At 43.4% G+C, this 17019-nt stretch overlaps 1 protein-coding gene across 5 annotated transcripts in view; it reads right to left on the bottom strand.

Annotated features, from left to right (window-relative positions):
- Nucleotides 1-9922: 9922 nt before the first annotated feature.
- Nucleotides 9923-17019, bottom strand: part of MORC2 (MORC family CW-type zinc finger 2) — a 56424-nt gene continuing 49327 nt past the window's right edge. For all 5 annotated transcript variants that reach the window (XM_072599917.1, XM_072599915.1, XM_072599914.1 and 2 more), the window contains one exon: nt 9923-16727. In XM_072599917.1, coding sequence (XP_072456018.1) covers nt 16659-16727 — 69 coding nt within the window. In that variant the 3' untranslated portion in view covers nt 9923-16658. The remainder of the gene's footprint in view (nt 16728-17019) is intronic.

The following is a 17019-nucleotide window of genomic DNA, read 5'->3' as shown; positions in this document are numbered from 1 at the left end:
AGGCTTTCTGGGTCTCAGAATTTGGGAAAGGGGAGGAATATGGTGGGGTCTGCATAGACCTAAATGAGACATTGTGTGAGGAAAGCATTTCCCACAAGGAAAAGCCCCATGTGGCTCTTGACAAAGATCCAAAGAATATAGAGACAGGTTCTTATCCTTTCTATCTTTTTCTCTCTTTCCTTCTCTCTCTCTCCTTTTAAACCTCTGGTCTCAAACTAACCACACTGGTTAGAGTTTTTCTTAGGAATGATCCTTCCCTTAATCTATCCTCCCTCTTATCTTCTCATCTCTTCTTTCCTTTCTGTTTTCCTGATGAATGAAAAGCACTTATGTACCCAACTCTCTGGGTATATCCCTCCATTCTCTGACTACATCTGATTGAGGTTCAAGTATCACCTGCTTCTTCATTTGGATAGTCTGCACCACGATCATGTCAGGCAATGTTTCCCATCCTTCATCTCCCTTCCCTACTCCCAGTGTATTAATCTTCCTCTCTTTCTATTTTCTTTTAAGATCATCAAACATAAAAACACTCCCAAGGCCTCTGTCTTATTAGACTCACTCTGCAACCCTTCAATGTGACAGGGTTTTGAGGGGACATACATCATCTTCCTACATTAGAATGTAAACACTTTATCTTTGTTTAATCCATTATGATTGCTTTCTTATGTTTACTTTTTTATGTTTCTCTTGACTCCTGTGTCTGTATTTCAAAATTTCTGTGAAGCTCAGGTCTTTTCATCAGAAACGCTTGGAAGTCCTTTGTTTTATCAAAAGTCCATCTCTCCATCTCCCTTCCCCCATAGGAATACACTAAATTTTGCTGGATAAGTTTGCAGCTAGATGGCACAGTAGTAGAGTGCTGGGCCTGAAGGGGGAAGACTCATCAAATCCAGACTCAAACACTTAATAGCTGTGTGACCCTAGGCAAGTCAATTACCCCTGTTTGCCTCAGTTTCCTCATTTGTAAAATGAGCTGGAGAAGGAAATGGCAAACCACTCCATTATCTTTGTCAAGAAAACCCCAAATGGGCCCACAAAGAGTCAAATATGACTCAACAATAACAAAGATTATTCTTGGTTGGAAGTCTTCTGGAATATTCTATTCCAAGTTCTTTACTTCTTTATAGTGATGATGGCTAAATTGTGTTTGCACTTAAGTGTGGTTTTTTGGTACTTAAGGTATTTCCTTCTGGCTGCTTGCAGCTCTAGAATCTAGAGTCTAGATTTTTGACTTTAATGTAACTGGGAGTTTTCACTTGGAGGTTTCTTTCAGGAGGTGGTTGGTGGATTCTTTCTGTTTCTACTTTACCTTCTATTCTAAGAAATATGGACTTTTTAAAAAATTAAATTGTTTTATTTGTTTTCAGCGTTCGACAATCACTTCCATATATCTTAAAATTTTTTTCCCCTTCCTTCCCCTTATTCCCCCCTTCCTCCCCACTCCCTCCCTGAGATGGCATGCAATCTTATATAGACTCTACACTTACATTCCTATTGAATACATGTTGCATAGAAGAATTAAAATGAATGGGAGAAACCATAAAACAAAACAAAACATAATACAAAAGAAAATGGTCTGTTTCTATCTGCAATCCATAGTTCTCTGTCTGGATGTGTAAGGCATTTTGCCTCAAGAGTCCACTGGAAATTTTTTAAGTCCATGCATTGCAATGAAGTATTATGTCTACCAGAAAAATTCTTTGCACACTGTGGTTGTTGCTGTGTACAGAGTTCTCCTGTTTCTGCTCCTTTCACTCAGCATCAGTTCATATAAGTCTTTCCAGGTTTCTCTGAAGTCTTCCTCTTCATCATTTCTCATAGCACAATAGTATTCCATTACATTCATATACCACAATTTTTTCAGTCATTTCCCAATTGATAGGCATCCCCTTGATTTCCAGTTTTTGGCCACCACAAAGACAGTTGCTATAAATATTTTTGTACATGTGGGACCCTTTCCCATTGCTATGATCTCTTGGGGATAGAGTCCCAGAAGCAATATTGCTGGGTCAAAGGGTATGCACATTTTTGTAGCCCTTTGGGCATAGTTCCAGATTGCTCTCCAGAATGGATGGATCAGCTCACAGGTCCACCAACAAGGAATTAGTGTTGCAACTCTCCCACATCTTCTCCAACATTTATCATTTTCCTGTTTTGTCATGTTAGATAATCTGATAGATGTGATGTGGGACCTCAGAGTTGTTTTGATTCTCATCTCTGTAATCAAAAGTGATTTAGAGTATTTTTTCATATGACTATAGACAGCTTTAGTTTCTTCCTCTGAAAACTGCCTGTTCATATCCTTTGACCATTTATCAATTGCAGAATGATTTGTATTCTTGTATATTTGATTCAGTTCTCTATATATTTTAGAAATGAGGCCTTTATCACAAACACTAGTTGCAAAAATTCTCAGTTTTCTGCTTCCCTCCTAATCTTGGTTGCATTGGGTTTGTTTGTGCAAAAACTTTTCAATTTGATGTAATGCAAATTATCCATTTTGCACTTCACAATGTCCTCTATCTCTTATTTGGTCATAAATTTCTCCACTCTCCATAAATCTGACAAATACACCATTCCTTGCTCCCCTAATTTGTTTATAATATCAATCTTTATACCTACATCATGTATCCATTTGGACTTTGTTCTTGTGTATGGTCAGACATTGGTCTATGCCCAGTTTCCGCCACAGTTATCCAGTCCCAGCAATTTTTGTCAAACAGTGAGTTCTTATCCCAGAAGCTGGGGTCCTTGGGTTTATCAAAGAGTAGATTGCTATATTCATTGACTACTGTGTCTTGAGTAATTCACCTATTCCACTGGTCTACCCCTCTATTTCTCAGCCAGTACCAAGTGGTTTTGATGATTGCTACTTTATAACACAATTTGAGATCTGGTGGGGCTGGGCCACCTTCCCTAGCATTTCTTTTCATTTGTTCCCTTGATATTCTGGACCTTTTGTTTTTCCAGATGAATTTTGATATTTTTTCCAGCTCTAGAAAATAATTATCTGGTAGTTTGATTGGTATGGCACTGAATAAATTAATTTAGGTAGGATTGTCATTTTTATTATATTAGCTCAGCCTGCTCATGAGCAACTGATGTTTTTCCACTTACTTAGATCTGACTTTATTTGTTCGAAAAGTGTTTTGTAATTGTGTTCATATAGTCCCTGGGTTTGTTTTGGCAGGTAGACTTCCAGATATTTTATAGCGTCTACCATAGCTTTAAATTGGATTTCTCTTTCTTTCTCTTGCTGTTGGACTTTGTTAGTAATATATACAAATGCAGATGATTTATTTGGGTTTATTTTGTAACCTGCAACTTTGCCAAAGTTGTTTATTATTTCAAGTAGTTTTTTTACTTGATTCTCTAAGTATATCATCATATCATCTGCAAAGAGTGATGACGTAGTTTCTTCTTTACCTATTCTAATTCCTTCAATTTCTTTTTCTTCTCTAATTGCTACAGCTAGTATTTCTAATACTATATTGAATAACAGTGGTGATAATGGATATCCTTGTTTCACCTCTGATCTTACTGGAAATGCATCTAGCTTATCCCCATTGCATATAATACTTGCTGATGGTTTTAGGTAGATACTGCCTATTATTTTAAGGAAAGTTCCATTTATTCCTATGCTTTCCAGTGTTTTCAATAGGGGTGAGTGTTGTATCTTGCCAAAAGTTTTTTCTGCATCTATTGAGGTAATCATGTGGTTTCTGTTATTTTGTTGTTGATAAGATCAATAATGCTAGTAGTTTTCCTAATATTGAACCAGCCCTGCATTCCTGGTATGAATCCTACCTAATCATAATGTATTATTCTCAGGATAAGTTGCTATATTCTTTTTGCTAAAATCTTATTTAAAATTTTTGCATCTATCTTCATTAGAGAAATTGGTCTATAATTTTCTTTCTCTGTTTTGGCTCTTCCTGGTTTAGGTATCAGGGCAATATTTGTATCATAAAAAGAATTTGGGAGGACTCCTTCCCCAATTTCCCCCAATAGTCTATATAGTAATAGAATTAACTGTTTCTTTAAATGTTTGATAGAATTCACTTGTAAATTCATCTGGCCCTCGAGATTTTTTCCTAGGGAGTTCATTGATGGCTTGTTCAATTTCTTTGTCTGAGATGGGGTTGAAGTATTCAAATTCCTCTTCTGTTAATCTGGGCAATTTATATTTTTAAAAATAATCATCCATCTCATTGAGTTTGTCCAATTTATGGGCATACAGATGGGCAAAGTAATTTCTAATTATTGTTTTAATTTCCTCCTCATTGGAGGTTAGTTCACTGTTTTCATTTTTGATATTGGTAATAGGTTTTCTTCTTTCTTTTTTTAAATCAAATTGACCAAAGGTTTATCAATTTTATTGGTTTTTTCATAAAACCAACTCTTAGTTTTATTAGTTCAATAGTTTACTTAATTTCAATTTTATTAATCTCTCTTTTGATTTTCAGTATTTCTAATTTGGTACTTACTTGGAGATTTTCAATTTGTTCGTTTTCTAGCTTTTTCGGCTGCATGCCCAATTCACTGATCTCCTCTTTCTCTATTTTATTCATGTAGGCATTCAAAGATATAAAACTTCCCCTAACAACTGCTTTTGCAGTATCCCATAAGATTTGGTAGGTTGTCTCATTATTGTCATTCTCTGGAATGAAGTTGTTGATTGTTTCTATGATTTGTTGTTTAACACACTCATTCTTTAGGATTAGATGGTTTAGTTTCCAATTAATTTTTGGTTTATCTTTCCATGGCCTTTGATTACATTAATTTTTATTGCATTATGATCTGAGAAGGATGCATTGACTCTCTCTGCCTTTCTGCACTAGATTGTGAGGTTTTTATGTCCTAGTACATGGTCAATTTTTGTACATGTGCCACATACTGCTGAGAAAAAGGTATATTCCTTTCTATTCCCATTCAGTTTTCTCCAGAGATTTATCATATCTACCTTATCCAGAGTTTTATTCACCTCCTTAACTTCTTTGTTTATTTTGAGTTTAGATTTATCAAGTTCAGGAAGGGGGAGGTTGAGGTCCCCCACTAGTATAGTTTTGCTATTTCTTCCTGTAACTCCCTTAACTTCTCCTTTAAGAATTTGGATGCTATACCACTTGGAGCATATATGTTAAGTAATGAAATTGTTTCGTGCCTTTTAGCAGGATATAATTTCCTTCCTTATCTCCTTTGACTAAATCTATTTCTGCTTTTGCTTTGTCTGAAATTAGGATTGCTACCCCTGCTTTTTTTACATCAGCTGAAGCACAACATATTCTGCTCCAACCTTTTACCTTTACCCTGTATGTATGGCCCTGTTTCAAATGTGTTTCTCGTAAACAACATATTGTTGGATTATGGTTTTTAATTCATTCTGCTATCTGTCTCTATTTTGTGGGAGGTCATCCCATTCACATTCACAGTTATGATTACTATCTCTGTCTTTCCCTCCATCCTCTTTCCCTCTGTTTATGCTTTTAGTTCTCCCTTCCCCTCCACAAGTTTTAATTTTTGACCACTTCCTCCCTCAGTCTTCCCTCCTTTCTTTCAGCCCCCCTCCCTTTTAATCCCTTTTCCCTTACTTCTTCCCTCACTTTTAGCCACCCCTCCCTTTTCTTTCCCCCTACCCCTCCTACTGCCTATAGAGCTAATTGTATTTCTATACTTAACTGAGTTTGTTGTTCCCTCCTTGAACCCGATCAGATGAGAGTAACTCTCAAACAATGCTCATCTCCCTCCCCTCTTTCCCTCTACTGTAATATATTTTTGTGCCTCTTCGTGTGGTGTAATTTACCTTTTTCTGACTCCTCCTTTTCATCTCTCATTGCAGTTCCTTCACACTCTTAAATCACATGACATTATTTACTTTATACCACTCCCTCTACCGTTGCATATCTCTTTTATATATCATAATAAATATACAATTCTCAAGATTAACAAGTATCATCTTCCTTTATAGGGATGTAAAAGTTTGCCCATATTGAATAACAAGTTTTTTTTCCCCGTTTACCTTTTTATGCCTCTCTTGAGACCTGTGTTTGAAGATCAAATTTTCTACTGAGCTCTGGCCTTTTCATCAGGAAGGTCTGGAAATCCCTTATTTCATTGAATGTCCATCTCCTTGCCTGAAATATTATGCTCAATTTTGCTAAGTAATTGACCCTTGGTTGTAGTCCCAGCTACTTTGCTTTATGGAATATTGTATTCCAATTCCTTCAGTCTTTTAATGTAGAAGCTGCAAGGTCCTGTGAGATCCTGACTGTAGCTCCTCGATATTTGAATTGTTTCTTTCTTGGCTGCCTGCACTATTTTCTCCTTCACTTGATAGTTCTGGAATTTGGCAACAATATTCCTTGGTGTTTTTAGTTTGGGATCCCTTTCAGGAGGTGAATGGTGGATTCTTTCGATAATTATTTTGCCCTCTGGATCAAGAACTTCTGGTCAATTTTCCTTGATGATTTCTTGGAAGATATTGTCCAGGCTCTTTTTTTCATCATGGCTTTCTGGTAGACCAATAATCCTTAGATTTTCTCTCTTGGATCTATTTTCCAGATCAGTTGTTTTTCCCATTAGATATTTGATATTTTCATCTAGATTTTCATTCTTTAGATTGCTTGACTGATTCTTGATATCTCCTAGTCATTAGCTTCTACTTGCCTAATTCTAATTTTTATCAAATTTTCTTCAGCTAACTTTTGCATCTCTTTTTCCATCTGTCCAATTGTTCCTTTTAAGTTTTCTCCAGTTAAGTTTTGTCCTTCCTTTTCCATTTGTCCAATTTTTCTTTTAGATTCTTCTGTGATTTCTTTTATCATATTTTTAAAATCATTGGTCAGTTTTTTTTCTGTTTCTTTAATTTGGCTTTTAAAATCCTTCCTGAGCTCTTCCAAGAATGCTCTTTGTGCTTCAGACCAGTTCATATTCCGTTCAGAAGTTTCAAATGGGGGTACAGTCTCAATGCTGACCTCTTTGGTATTCGTGTTTTGGTCCTTGTCCCCATTGAAAGATTCTATGGTCTTTTCTTTTCTGCTTTGCTTCTTACTCATGACAGTTACCCTTTTCCTGGCTTTTAAAGTAGATCTCTGCAACTGGAGCACAGGGGGCTCTGTCCCACAGTTCTTGTGCCTAAAACTTGAGGCTTTGTGTGTTGTGGCCTCTGGTTCTTTCAGCTAGAAGCTAAAATGCTGCAGCTTACCTGGTGCTGAATTGGCTGGTGTTGGAAAGCAGAGGCCACGTGAAGTCTTTTTGGGTTTCCTCAGAGTCACCCTGGAGCTAGCTGTGTTAAGTGTGGGGAAGGGTTCATTTGGCCACAGGAGGTCTCCTCTGCTGAGCTAGAGTATAGGAAAGCTCAGCATTTGGTGATCCTGTCTGTGCTAGTGTCTTCCTGATTCCCCTGGGTTGCTGAGGCACTCCTGGGATCCTGGTGTTGGCAGTTGCAGGCTTCACCCCCTGGGGCTTAGGATCTTCTCCTGGTTTGCTGAGGTGGGGCTGTCTGGGACAGCTCCAGCCCTGCACTGGTCCCCTTCAGCCACAGCAAGAGGGACCCCTCTTTGTGATTTTCCTAGCCTCATGGGCTAAGAGACTGTTTACCCCTTCTGCTGCTCCCAGGATTTTTCCTGGGGAGATATTCTCTGGGCTGTCAAAGTCAACAAGGGGAGGGAGAGAGCAATTACCCATCACTCTACCATCTTGGCTCTTGGAACCGGAAATCTGGACTGGTTTTTAAAAAAGATTTATTGAAACAAGATGAGCTTACCACCATGCTTCAGCTGCCTCTTGACTCTTCTCCTACAAACCTCTTCTCCCACTGATGAGTTTTTCCTGGAACCTTCATTTTGGTAAAGGGCCCCAGACCAACCATCCCTCATTGTCTGGACTATACCACATGACCCTGCCTGGGTACCTCCTCCCCTTCTCGCTTTTCTCCCTTTTTATGTATTGTTTCTTTCCATTAGAATATAAGCTTCTCGAAGTCAAGGATGTCTCTCTTCTTGATTGTAATTGTACATCCACCGATTAACTCAGTGCCTGATACATAGCAAGCATTTAATAAGTTCTTTTTGGTTGACTCACTGGTTAGGTGCTCTTTGTCATGGCTTCCAGGTACTCTTCAATTAGTTTTCCAGGTCAGTTGTTTTTGCTGAGATACCTTACATTTTTTCTATTTTGTTTTCAGTTTTTGGTCTTTAAACCCCGCCCCCCCACCCCCCCGCCTATTTCTTATTGTCTTTTATGAATCAGTTTTCTATTTGGCGCATTCTAATTTTCGTAAGTTTGTAAGTTTGGTAAGGCTTTTTTTTTTTTTTTACCCCTCATGTCAAGGTATTCTCTTTCCAATTCTTTCTTCCAAAGCCCTCAATTCTTTTCCATTTTTCCCTTTAGCACTTTCATTTTATTTAGCAAAACATTAAAAAAAATTTTTAAATTCTTGCTTCATCTCTTCCATGAATTCTAATTGTACTTGTGCCCAAGCTATACTTTTCTTTGAGGCCTATCATGTAGATGTTTTGGGATCACAATCACCACCATTTATTTGGTGCTTACTATGTACCAGGAACTATGTTAGGCACTTTATCACTATTATCTCATTTGATCCCCTAGGTGTTATCATGCACATTTTACAATTGAGGAACTGAGGCAAGTAGAGGTTAAATGACTTGTCAAGGGTCATACAGTGAGAAGGTATCAGACTAGATTTGAACTCAGGTCTTACTGACTTCCATCCTAGTGTTCTATCCTTGCTGCTGCTGCGGTGTGTGTTGTTTTCTACTTCTTGACTTCAGACTTTGTCAGTTAGGGTCAGGCTCTGCTCTCTTCTGAAGCAAATATCTGTGCTCAGCTTGGGTCCTTCTGGTGCTTTTTTGAGGGTATTGAGGATTGTGTCTTATTCTAGATCTCAGGGACAGATCAGACCAGGGACCTGCAAGTTTTCAATGCTCCCAAAGTGGTCTGATCCAGGGCAAAGTCTGATGGTGGTCCTCCTGATCTGAGTTTTACAAGTTCCTGACCTGGGTTTAAGTCTGAGCAACCCATCCATAAGCTTGCCCCTGGCTGGTGTTCCATTAGACTTTCTGGATCCTCAGCTCTCTCCACTTTGCATCTGCTGCCCTGCCTTGCTCAGATGCCCCCTGGTGTTCCCCCCCCCCCTTTCCTGCCTCCTTCTGTGGGTTGTCATGCTCTTTAGGTTGTACACTCCTTGAGGGCAGGCGCTCTCTACTGATTGTATCTCCAGTGCCTGGCACATAGTAAACACTTAATATATGTTTATCAGATTGGACTGATTTGGTTTTAACCACAACCGGCCAGCTGGGAGACTGCTGTTTCAAGTGACAGGGCTGTTAGATTTCCCTTTGGTCTGGGACTCCTGCCCTAGCTATTCCTCTGCAGGCTTCACACCAGGCTGAAATCTGGATCTGTATTCCTGGTATTTAACATGGAGAAATACATTACAAGATATGGGCAGCTAGGCAATGCAGTGGATACAGTGCTGGGCCTGGAGTCAGGAAGATGTCTTCCTGTGTTCAAATCCAGGCTCAGACATTTACTAGCTGTGTGACCCTGGGCTAGTCACTTCACTTTGCCTCAGTTTCTCATCTGTAAAATGAGCTGGAGAAAGCAAACGACTCCAGTCAGGTCACGAAGAGTCAGACACAGCTAAAAGACAACTCAACAATACTTAATGACATTATTTGACATTTAAAATATTTCTTTTTGCAACTATTTATCTCCACAAGACTGGATTTGTTTTTCATATATCTCAATCAAAGCAGCAAATTTCAAAAGACTGGATGAAACAGAGAGAATACAATTGTCTTCTACTGAGTCAGACGTTAAAGATATTTGTAAAAGCAGATAAAGCAATGCCACCCTTCTCACTAAGTCTGTTATGGAAAACAATTACTGTCATAAGTATTTTATATTAACATGTAATGTGTTTATTATTTTTAGTTAATAAATATGTTTAAAATGTATCAATTAAATTCTCTAATACAGTAAATATTGAGAGACAAAACACACAAACAAAAGCCCTTTGGGGAATCCTCATCATTTTTTTAAGAGCGTAAAAGGGTCCTGAGGCCAAAAGTTTGGGAACTGCTGGACTGGCCCATCTCCGTGCCTGGACCAGAGACCATGCCCTGTGGGACTTAACCTTCTTAGTCCTGAAGCTCCCGCTGTCCTCATTGGTGAATAGCACCCAGCTAGGTTGGCAGGACTTTACTTATTGGCTAGCTTCTTGGCACTTGGCTATACCCTTCCCCATCTCTAACTCTGGAACTCTAATCAAACTCACCCTGCCATTGTTGGAAAGGAAGTTTTCTATTAGCTCCATTCACCATCCCTACAACTTCCCAAACCAAAATACCCACCCAAAGGATATCCCCATTAGAGAGTAAGGACAGTTTTTGCTTTTGTATTTGATCTCCAGAGTTAAGCACAGTGCTTCATGATTTATTTTCATCCATCCACCCAATCAGAACTGCTCCCAAAATGCAATAGGCTACTTCAGGAAGTCATGGGCTCCTATCACTACAAGTGTTCCAGCAGAGACTGTACTGCTAGGTAGCTTTCTAGAGGGGATTCATTTTAGGGATAGGGTGGATTAGAGGACTGCTGGGGTTTCCTTCACCTCTGACAATCTTTGAAGGACGAAAAGTCAGTCTTTTCTACTGGAATCAAGAGCTAAGTCTGAGGCTGAGATGGGTTCTGGAAGGGACTAGGAGGGTGATGTTGCAATCTGTGGTAACAGGGAAGGTCCAAGGTGAGGAAGGCTTAGGGTGAAGATAACAAGTTCAACGAGCTTAAGACTACATGACATCCAGTAAAAGATGCCTGAGAGGCCACTGGCAATGTAAGATTGGAGGTTAGCAGAGACAAAAGTAGGAAAGGCAGGTAGAGAATCATCAGCATAGATGGTCATTAAATTCATGGGAGCTGATGAGATCACCAGGCGAAGCAGTACAGTGGGAGAAAAGGGCCCAGGACAGAACCCTGAGGAGCACCTATGTTTAGAGGGGGTGATCTGGAGGAGGATTCAGCAAAGGAGACAGGGGAGTGGTCAGGGAGAAGCAGAAGAGGGATATCCCAAAAACCTAGAGAGAAGAAAGGATCAAGGAGGTCAAAGGCTACTGAGACCAAGGAGGAGGAAGACTGAAAAAAGGTTGTTGGATTTGGCAACTAAGAGATCACTGGTAACTTGGAGAGAACAGCACTGGTGGAATGCTAAGTCTGAAAGCTAGATTATAAGGGGTTAAGAAGAGTGAGAGGAAAGTGGAGGCCCAATGGTAGAAGCCCTTCTAAGTTTAGTTCAAGTCAAGGCAAGAGACACGTAGGACAATACTGGGGACAGAAGGTCAAGTGAGGATTTTTTCAGAATGGGGAGACAGGAGCATGTTTGTAGGGAGTAGAGCATGCCCTCATCACGTAAGGGGCAAAGGAGAAAGTGGCAGAAGAGACATGAACAATAGGACATGAGGAAGAGGGGAGGGGAGCTCATTGTCCAATAAAATGGGGCAAGGCCTCCAGCTAAGGCAGGGGAGGGAACCATGGGAGATTTGAGGAGAGATGAGAAGATTAGAAGCCCTTCCTCCTACCTTCTCCACCACACCCCTTGTCCTCCTGGATCTAGTGACATTGTCTTCTTTGCTGATCTACACAGGACACTCCACGTCCTGGCCGCCATGCCCAGCATTCTTTCCTTCCTCATTTCTGCCTCTTGACTTTTCATAGCTTCCTTTTTTAAAAGTCCCAGCTAAAGCTCTACATTCTGCAAGACATTTCCTGATCCCTCTTCATTCTAGCACCTTCCTTCTGACATCATCTCCCATGTATCTTGTATGTATCCCAACGTATTTGACAATAGTTGTTTGCTGTCTCATTAGACAGTGAGCTCTTGAGGGCAGGGACTCTGCTTGCGCATTGTTTTTGTTATTTGTGTGAACAGTGAAGGTTCTGTACTGCCCCTAAAGCAAGAGGTGCTGTTAAAATTAAGGTTGTTCCTGAAGCCCCAGAGGGCCAGGACGGGGGCGCCACCTAGTGGGAATATTACACGTGTGTGCGCGCGCGCGTCTGTCCCTGCGGCCATCTATGTCTACCTCCGCTCCCCCACCGTCCACATACACTCTATGCGTCCATACTTTCCTTTCCCCAACTACTTCCTCAGACTTTGCTTCAAGAGCTATGGATGGAGGGCTCACAATCACAGGACTCTTCACATTGGAAGGCCCCCCATGTCCATCTGTCCCAGAACCCCAACATCCCACTGCTGCTACAGGACCCAGGAAGGGAGGCCCTCACCCTACCTCTGCTGCTTAGTGCCCTTGTGACCTTGAATAAGTCCCTTCCCTTTTTGGGGCCTTTGTTTCCTGGAGCAGCTGCTCCGGAGCTCCTTCCTCCAGACCCACACTATCCTCTTGGGACCGCTCTCAAGTGCTGAGCTTTTTCTGGGCATAGGTCCAAGTTAACGTCCTCCTGCCCGTGAGGCTGGACAACAATGTGGAGTGTGGTTAAAAAAACCTAGTTAGAGCTGAAGGGTCAGGACGTGCTCCAGGGTCATGGATAGAACTGGCCACAGGTCATAGAGATGAAGGTGATGCTCAGGAGAGTGAGGGTGCTTGAAAGGGCACCCTGTCACTGTAGGGGCCCACTGTAAGTCTGGAGCCAAAAGGAACCTTACAGGGCACTGAGTCCAACTTCCTCACTTTACACAAGAGAAAACAGGCTGGAAGGGGTTTGGCTAAGGTCATGGAAATTAATTGCAGAAAAATCCCACACTTTCTCACTCACATAATGAGGTTTGGAAAAGCTCTCACTAAAATCAACAAGTGGTCACCCAGCCTCTGTTGGAAGACCTTCAAGGAGGGGCAGCCCAGCCCTGGTGAGCAGCCCACCCTGTTCTGGGACGCTCCCATGGCCAGAGGGGATTTCCTGACCCAGAGCCCAAGTTGGCCTCTTTGTTCTTGGCTGCCCTCCAAGGCCAAGCAGAAGAGTGATCCTGACCCTCTCCTCAAGACTCCTCTCAGCTTATGACGTGGGCTACCCTTCACTATCCTGGCTGTCTTCCTATGGATTCTCCCCAGCTGGTCAACATCCTTAAACTAGTGCCCAGAACCAACCACCTCAAAAGGTGTCGGAAACTATGTAGGTCCCTCAAGGCAGCCCATCACCCTGCTGACTCATCCTGAATCCATCTGAGATGCACTTAAATCCCCAGATCTTCTTCAGAATAACTCCTGTCCCTCCATGTGTCCCTCACCTTGTGCTGCAGAGCTCATTTTTTTGGGCCTTTTTCATTTCTCCCCACTGAATTTCATGATATTCATTCCAATGGTAGCCTATTGAGATTACATCAGTATATATAATTATGGTTAGCATTTACACAGTCCTTTACAAATAACTCATTTGATCTTCACAACAGTCCTACAAGGAAAGTGCAACTATCTCCATTTTAAAGACGGGGAAACTGAGGTTGAAGGAGTACGTGGCTTGCAGGGGTCACACAGCAGATGCATTTGAGCGAAGGTCTTCCTGGGTCCAAACCAAGGGCTGGCCCCCCTTCTTTGGGGATCGGGATTCTATCCTCCATTGTCTTAGCTATAGTTTCCAGCCTGGTGTCACATAATAGAATGTCATCTGTGACTATCCAAGTCATTGATAAAAACGTGAAACATCTCAGGGCCAAGTGCCGAGCCCTGGAGGACTCCCCTGGACATGACATGTCAGACATCAGACAGCTTCTGAGACCATCTGACTGTATTCTTGTTCCATCCGTCTCTCTCCACACTGCTCACCAGGGTGCTTTGCTGAACTCTAGTTAAGCTCTACCCATGGCATTCCTCTCAAGTACTCATAGATCAGCTACTGAGTCCAAAGGGAACAAGGGCAGGCCACATCTTCTCTGCTGGGCCCCACCATCTCTGAGGCACGGCGAGCATAACAAGTGTGGTCATGAGGACAGGGCCAGGGCCAAAAGTCAGCAGCAGTAATCAGACCCAAGAACCAACAAGATGAGCTTTGGGCCAACTGTTTGAGAGGTTTCTGTCTTTGTCGAGTACTGGGTACAGTAGGTCCTGAAAACATCCTGGTGCTCTCTTTAAAGGGGGTTTCCCCAGCAGTTTAGCCCATGACCACCTCCACAAGTATCCCACAGTGATGGGGAAGCGTGGGGAATCTTGGTGGTGGCAAAGGTCATCGTGGACATGGGCTTCTGAGAATGGGGGTGCCCTTCACATCCAGAGGAGCAACCAGTTTTGTTAAGTCCCATCTGACTCTGTGATCCCATTTGGGGTTTTCTTGGCAGAGATCAGGGAGTGATTTGCCATTTTCTTCTCTAGTCCATTTTACAGATGAGGAAATCGAGGCAAACAGGGTAAAGTGATTTGCCCAGGGTCACACCTCGAATGTCTAAGACCTAATTTGAGCATCAGTCTTCCTGACTCCAGCACTTCATACATGACACTACTCAGATGCTCCTGGTCAGTGGGAGGCACCATGGAGAGATGGGGTAGCCCCAGGATCAGTGATGCCCATGGCTCTGGGGCTTTCTGCCTTTTCAGTCCCCTGGGAAGATGGTCCACCTTCAGTTTTATTACTATTATTAAGGTCTAGAGTCTCTCCATCTTTACTCCAATGAAATGCTTAGTTTCCAAATTAAGTTTAATCTGTTACCACGTGGACATTGGGACATGAGTCCTGAATCTGATGCCATCAACACCTACCCAGGTATTGGGTGAAATCTATCCCAAAGATCCATGGTCTTGAGAGGGAGGAGCTGATGCGATGACCACACTGTGCTTCTTCTATGATTGGAGTCCTTGGGCCTTGAGAGGCTGGCACAAATCCCAGGACTTCTGGGTTCCTTGGGTGAGTTGGAAGACAGAAGGATGGATGCCAAGTTAGGCCATGGTTGGACTCTGCTGGGTCCTGGAATGTTCTGACCAGTCTTGTCGATGACATTCTAAACCATGAGGACTCGAGGCTGGAGAAGCTGCAGGGCCTCAGCTGAAGGCCCAGGTGGAGCCCCTGCTGCATCTGTCTGTGGCACATGGGCTCCTTCAGCCTCAACATGATGGCCCAGGACCCAGAACAGGTTGGGAGTGGGGAGGTGGGGTGGGGGCCCTAGGAGAGAAAGGAGAAAAAGAGAGAGAAAAGAGCCGAAAGAAACACTTGGAGATGCCTACACTGACTGTAACGGACGCATCGGAAGATCAGAGAGCCTGGTCCACAACACGCAGGAACCAGATTAAAATGTAATTGGGAAATATTTAACATAACAGATAAAAATACAATCCAACAGATATAGAACATTGTAAAACAAAGTCAACATACAGCCTTGCAGGGATCCAAGTGCAGCTCAGTGGTCCCTGCTTCCAGGAGATGGACACCACTAGCATAGAGGACACAGCACCAGACACAGGAGTACAGAGAGCTGTACAGGGTTCACATCCTGCCTCTGACACTGTCAGGATGCCCAAACCCCTGGGCCTCTCAGCCGTCAGTGTGGTCGATAATAACAGTAAGAAGAATTACAATAGCAGCGAGCACACAGAGCGTGCCTTAAGGTTTCCAAAGCACTTGGCGGAGGTTCTCTCATTTGATCCTCACAACCACCCCATCTTATAGAAGAGAAAAACTGAGGCAGGAAGCAATGAAATGGATTGACTGCCCAGGGCCCCAAACTGCTGTCTGTGGCCAGACTTGAACTCAAGTCTTCCTGACTCCAGGAACGGACTACAATGGACATCACCTCCAGAGGCCCACCTCCTCTTGGCTGTGCACTCGGCACCTCTCAATGCCCTGGGCCAGTGAAGTCACAGGTGTAGACCACCATCACCACACATGCACATGGACATACAAGCACAAGCACATCTGTAGATACAGCTGAGGACAGACTACACATTCCAAGTGAGAGCTCATGCTCATCAATCCAGGTCAGAAAAGATGAGCCGACCCTTCCAAGGACTCGCGCCCACGCAGTCAGTGCCAAGGTCTGCTTTGGAGACAGCCCTACACCAGGAGGGTCCTTAGAGACCATCAAGTCCCACAGTCTTCCTTTTTCAGAAGAGGAAACTGAGGCCCAGTGAGGAAGGGACTGACCCAAGGGCACCCAGTGACTTGAGCCCAGATCACAGCCCCACGTAATGTGATGGGAAGTGTCCTCAAGTCAGCAAAGGGAAGGAACAAAGATGATGGGCAGAGTTTAAACCTTTTATTTTCAGCAGGTCAGGAAATGGTGTCCTTCTGAGGGCAGAGACCCCACCAGGATGCCCAGTCCACACCTGATTCTTCCTCCTCTTGTCTCCACCGAGTCTCTCCCAGAGGGCCCCAGCCCTCTCCTCTGGAGCCTTCCTCCTAGAGAGCCACGGATGGAGCCCCCTCTGCTGCCTCCTCCCGCAGGAAGAAGCCAGGCAGAGAGCGGGGGAGGGGAGGGGCTTCTGGGAGGACCAACCCCCAGCCAGAAGAGCCTCCTGCTGCTGCAAAGGAAGGAGCATCACCGCGGAGGAGGGGGCTGCGTTTCATTGAAAAATAAATATTTATAAACAAAGGGAGGGGCATCTGAAGAACTACAAGGTTTCCAAAGTTTCCTTGTGGCAACACGTGGCTGCCCTGGCCAGAGTGCCCACCTCCAGGCCGCCTCGCTGGCACCTCCCTCAGTCTCCCTTGGTGATCAGGTCCTCGATGTAGGCATCCAGCTCATCATCAGTGTTGATGTCGATGTCCTGAAATGGGGCGCGAGAGCCAGGCTGACAGCCCCACCCTGCCCCGCTGCTGACGGCCCACCCATCCTCAAGAACCTGGGGGGGGCAGAGGAGCGCTCCTCAGGGGGCACGGAGCCGCCTGCCTGCCCTGGGGCTTCCCCTGAGTCTGGCCACCTGGCAGCTCCTCAGGCGTCTCACCTCCAGTCTCCACTTCTTTGCCTAGGCTGTCCCCCATGCCTAGAATCCTCTCCCTCGGACCCAAGGCTTCCCCCAACATGCCCCAGCCGCGCTGCCTCTCACCAACAACTCAGGG

Source organism: Notamacropus eugenii, chromosome 4, assembly GCF_028372415.1.
Source record: "Notamacropus eugenii isolate mMacEug1 chromosome 4, mMacEug1.pri_v2, whole genome shotgun sequence".
Taxonomy (NCBI): domain Eukaryota; kingdom Metazoa; phylum Chordata; class Mammalia; order Diprotodontia; family Macropodidae; genus Notamacropus; species Notamacropus eugenii.
The sequence above is the reverse complement of the archived record's forward strand: the minus strand, read 5'-3'. Positions and strand labels throughout refer to the sequence as shown.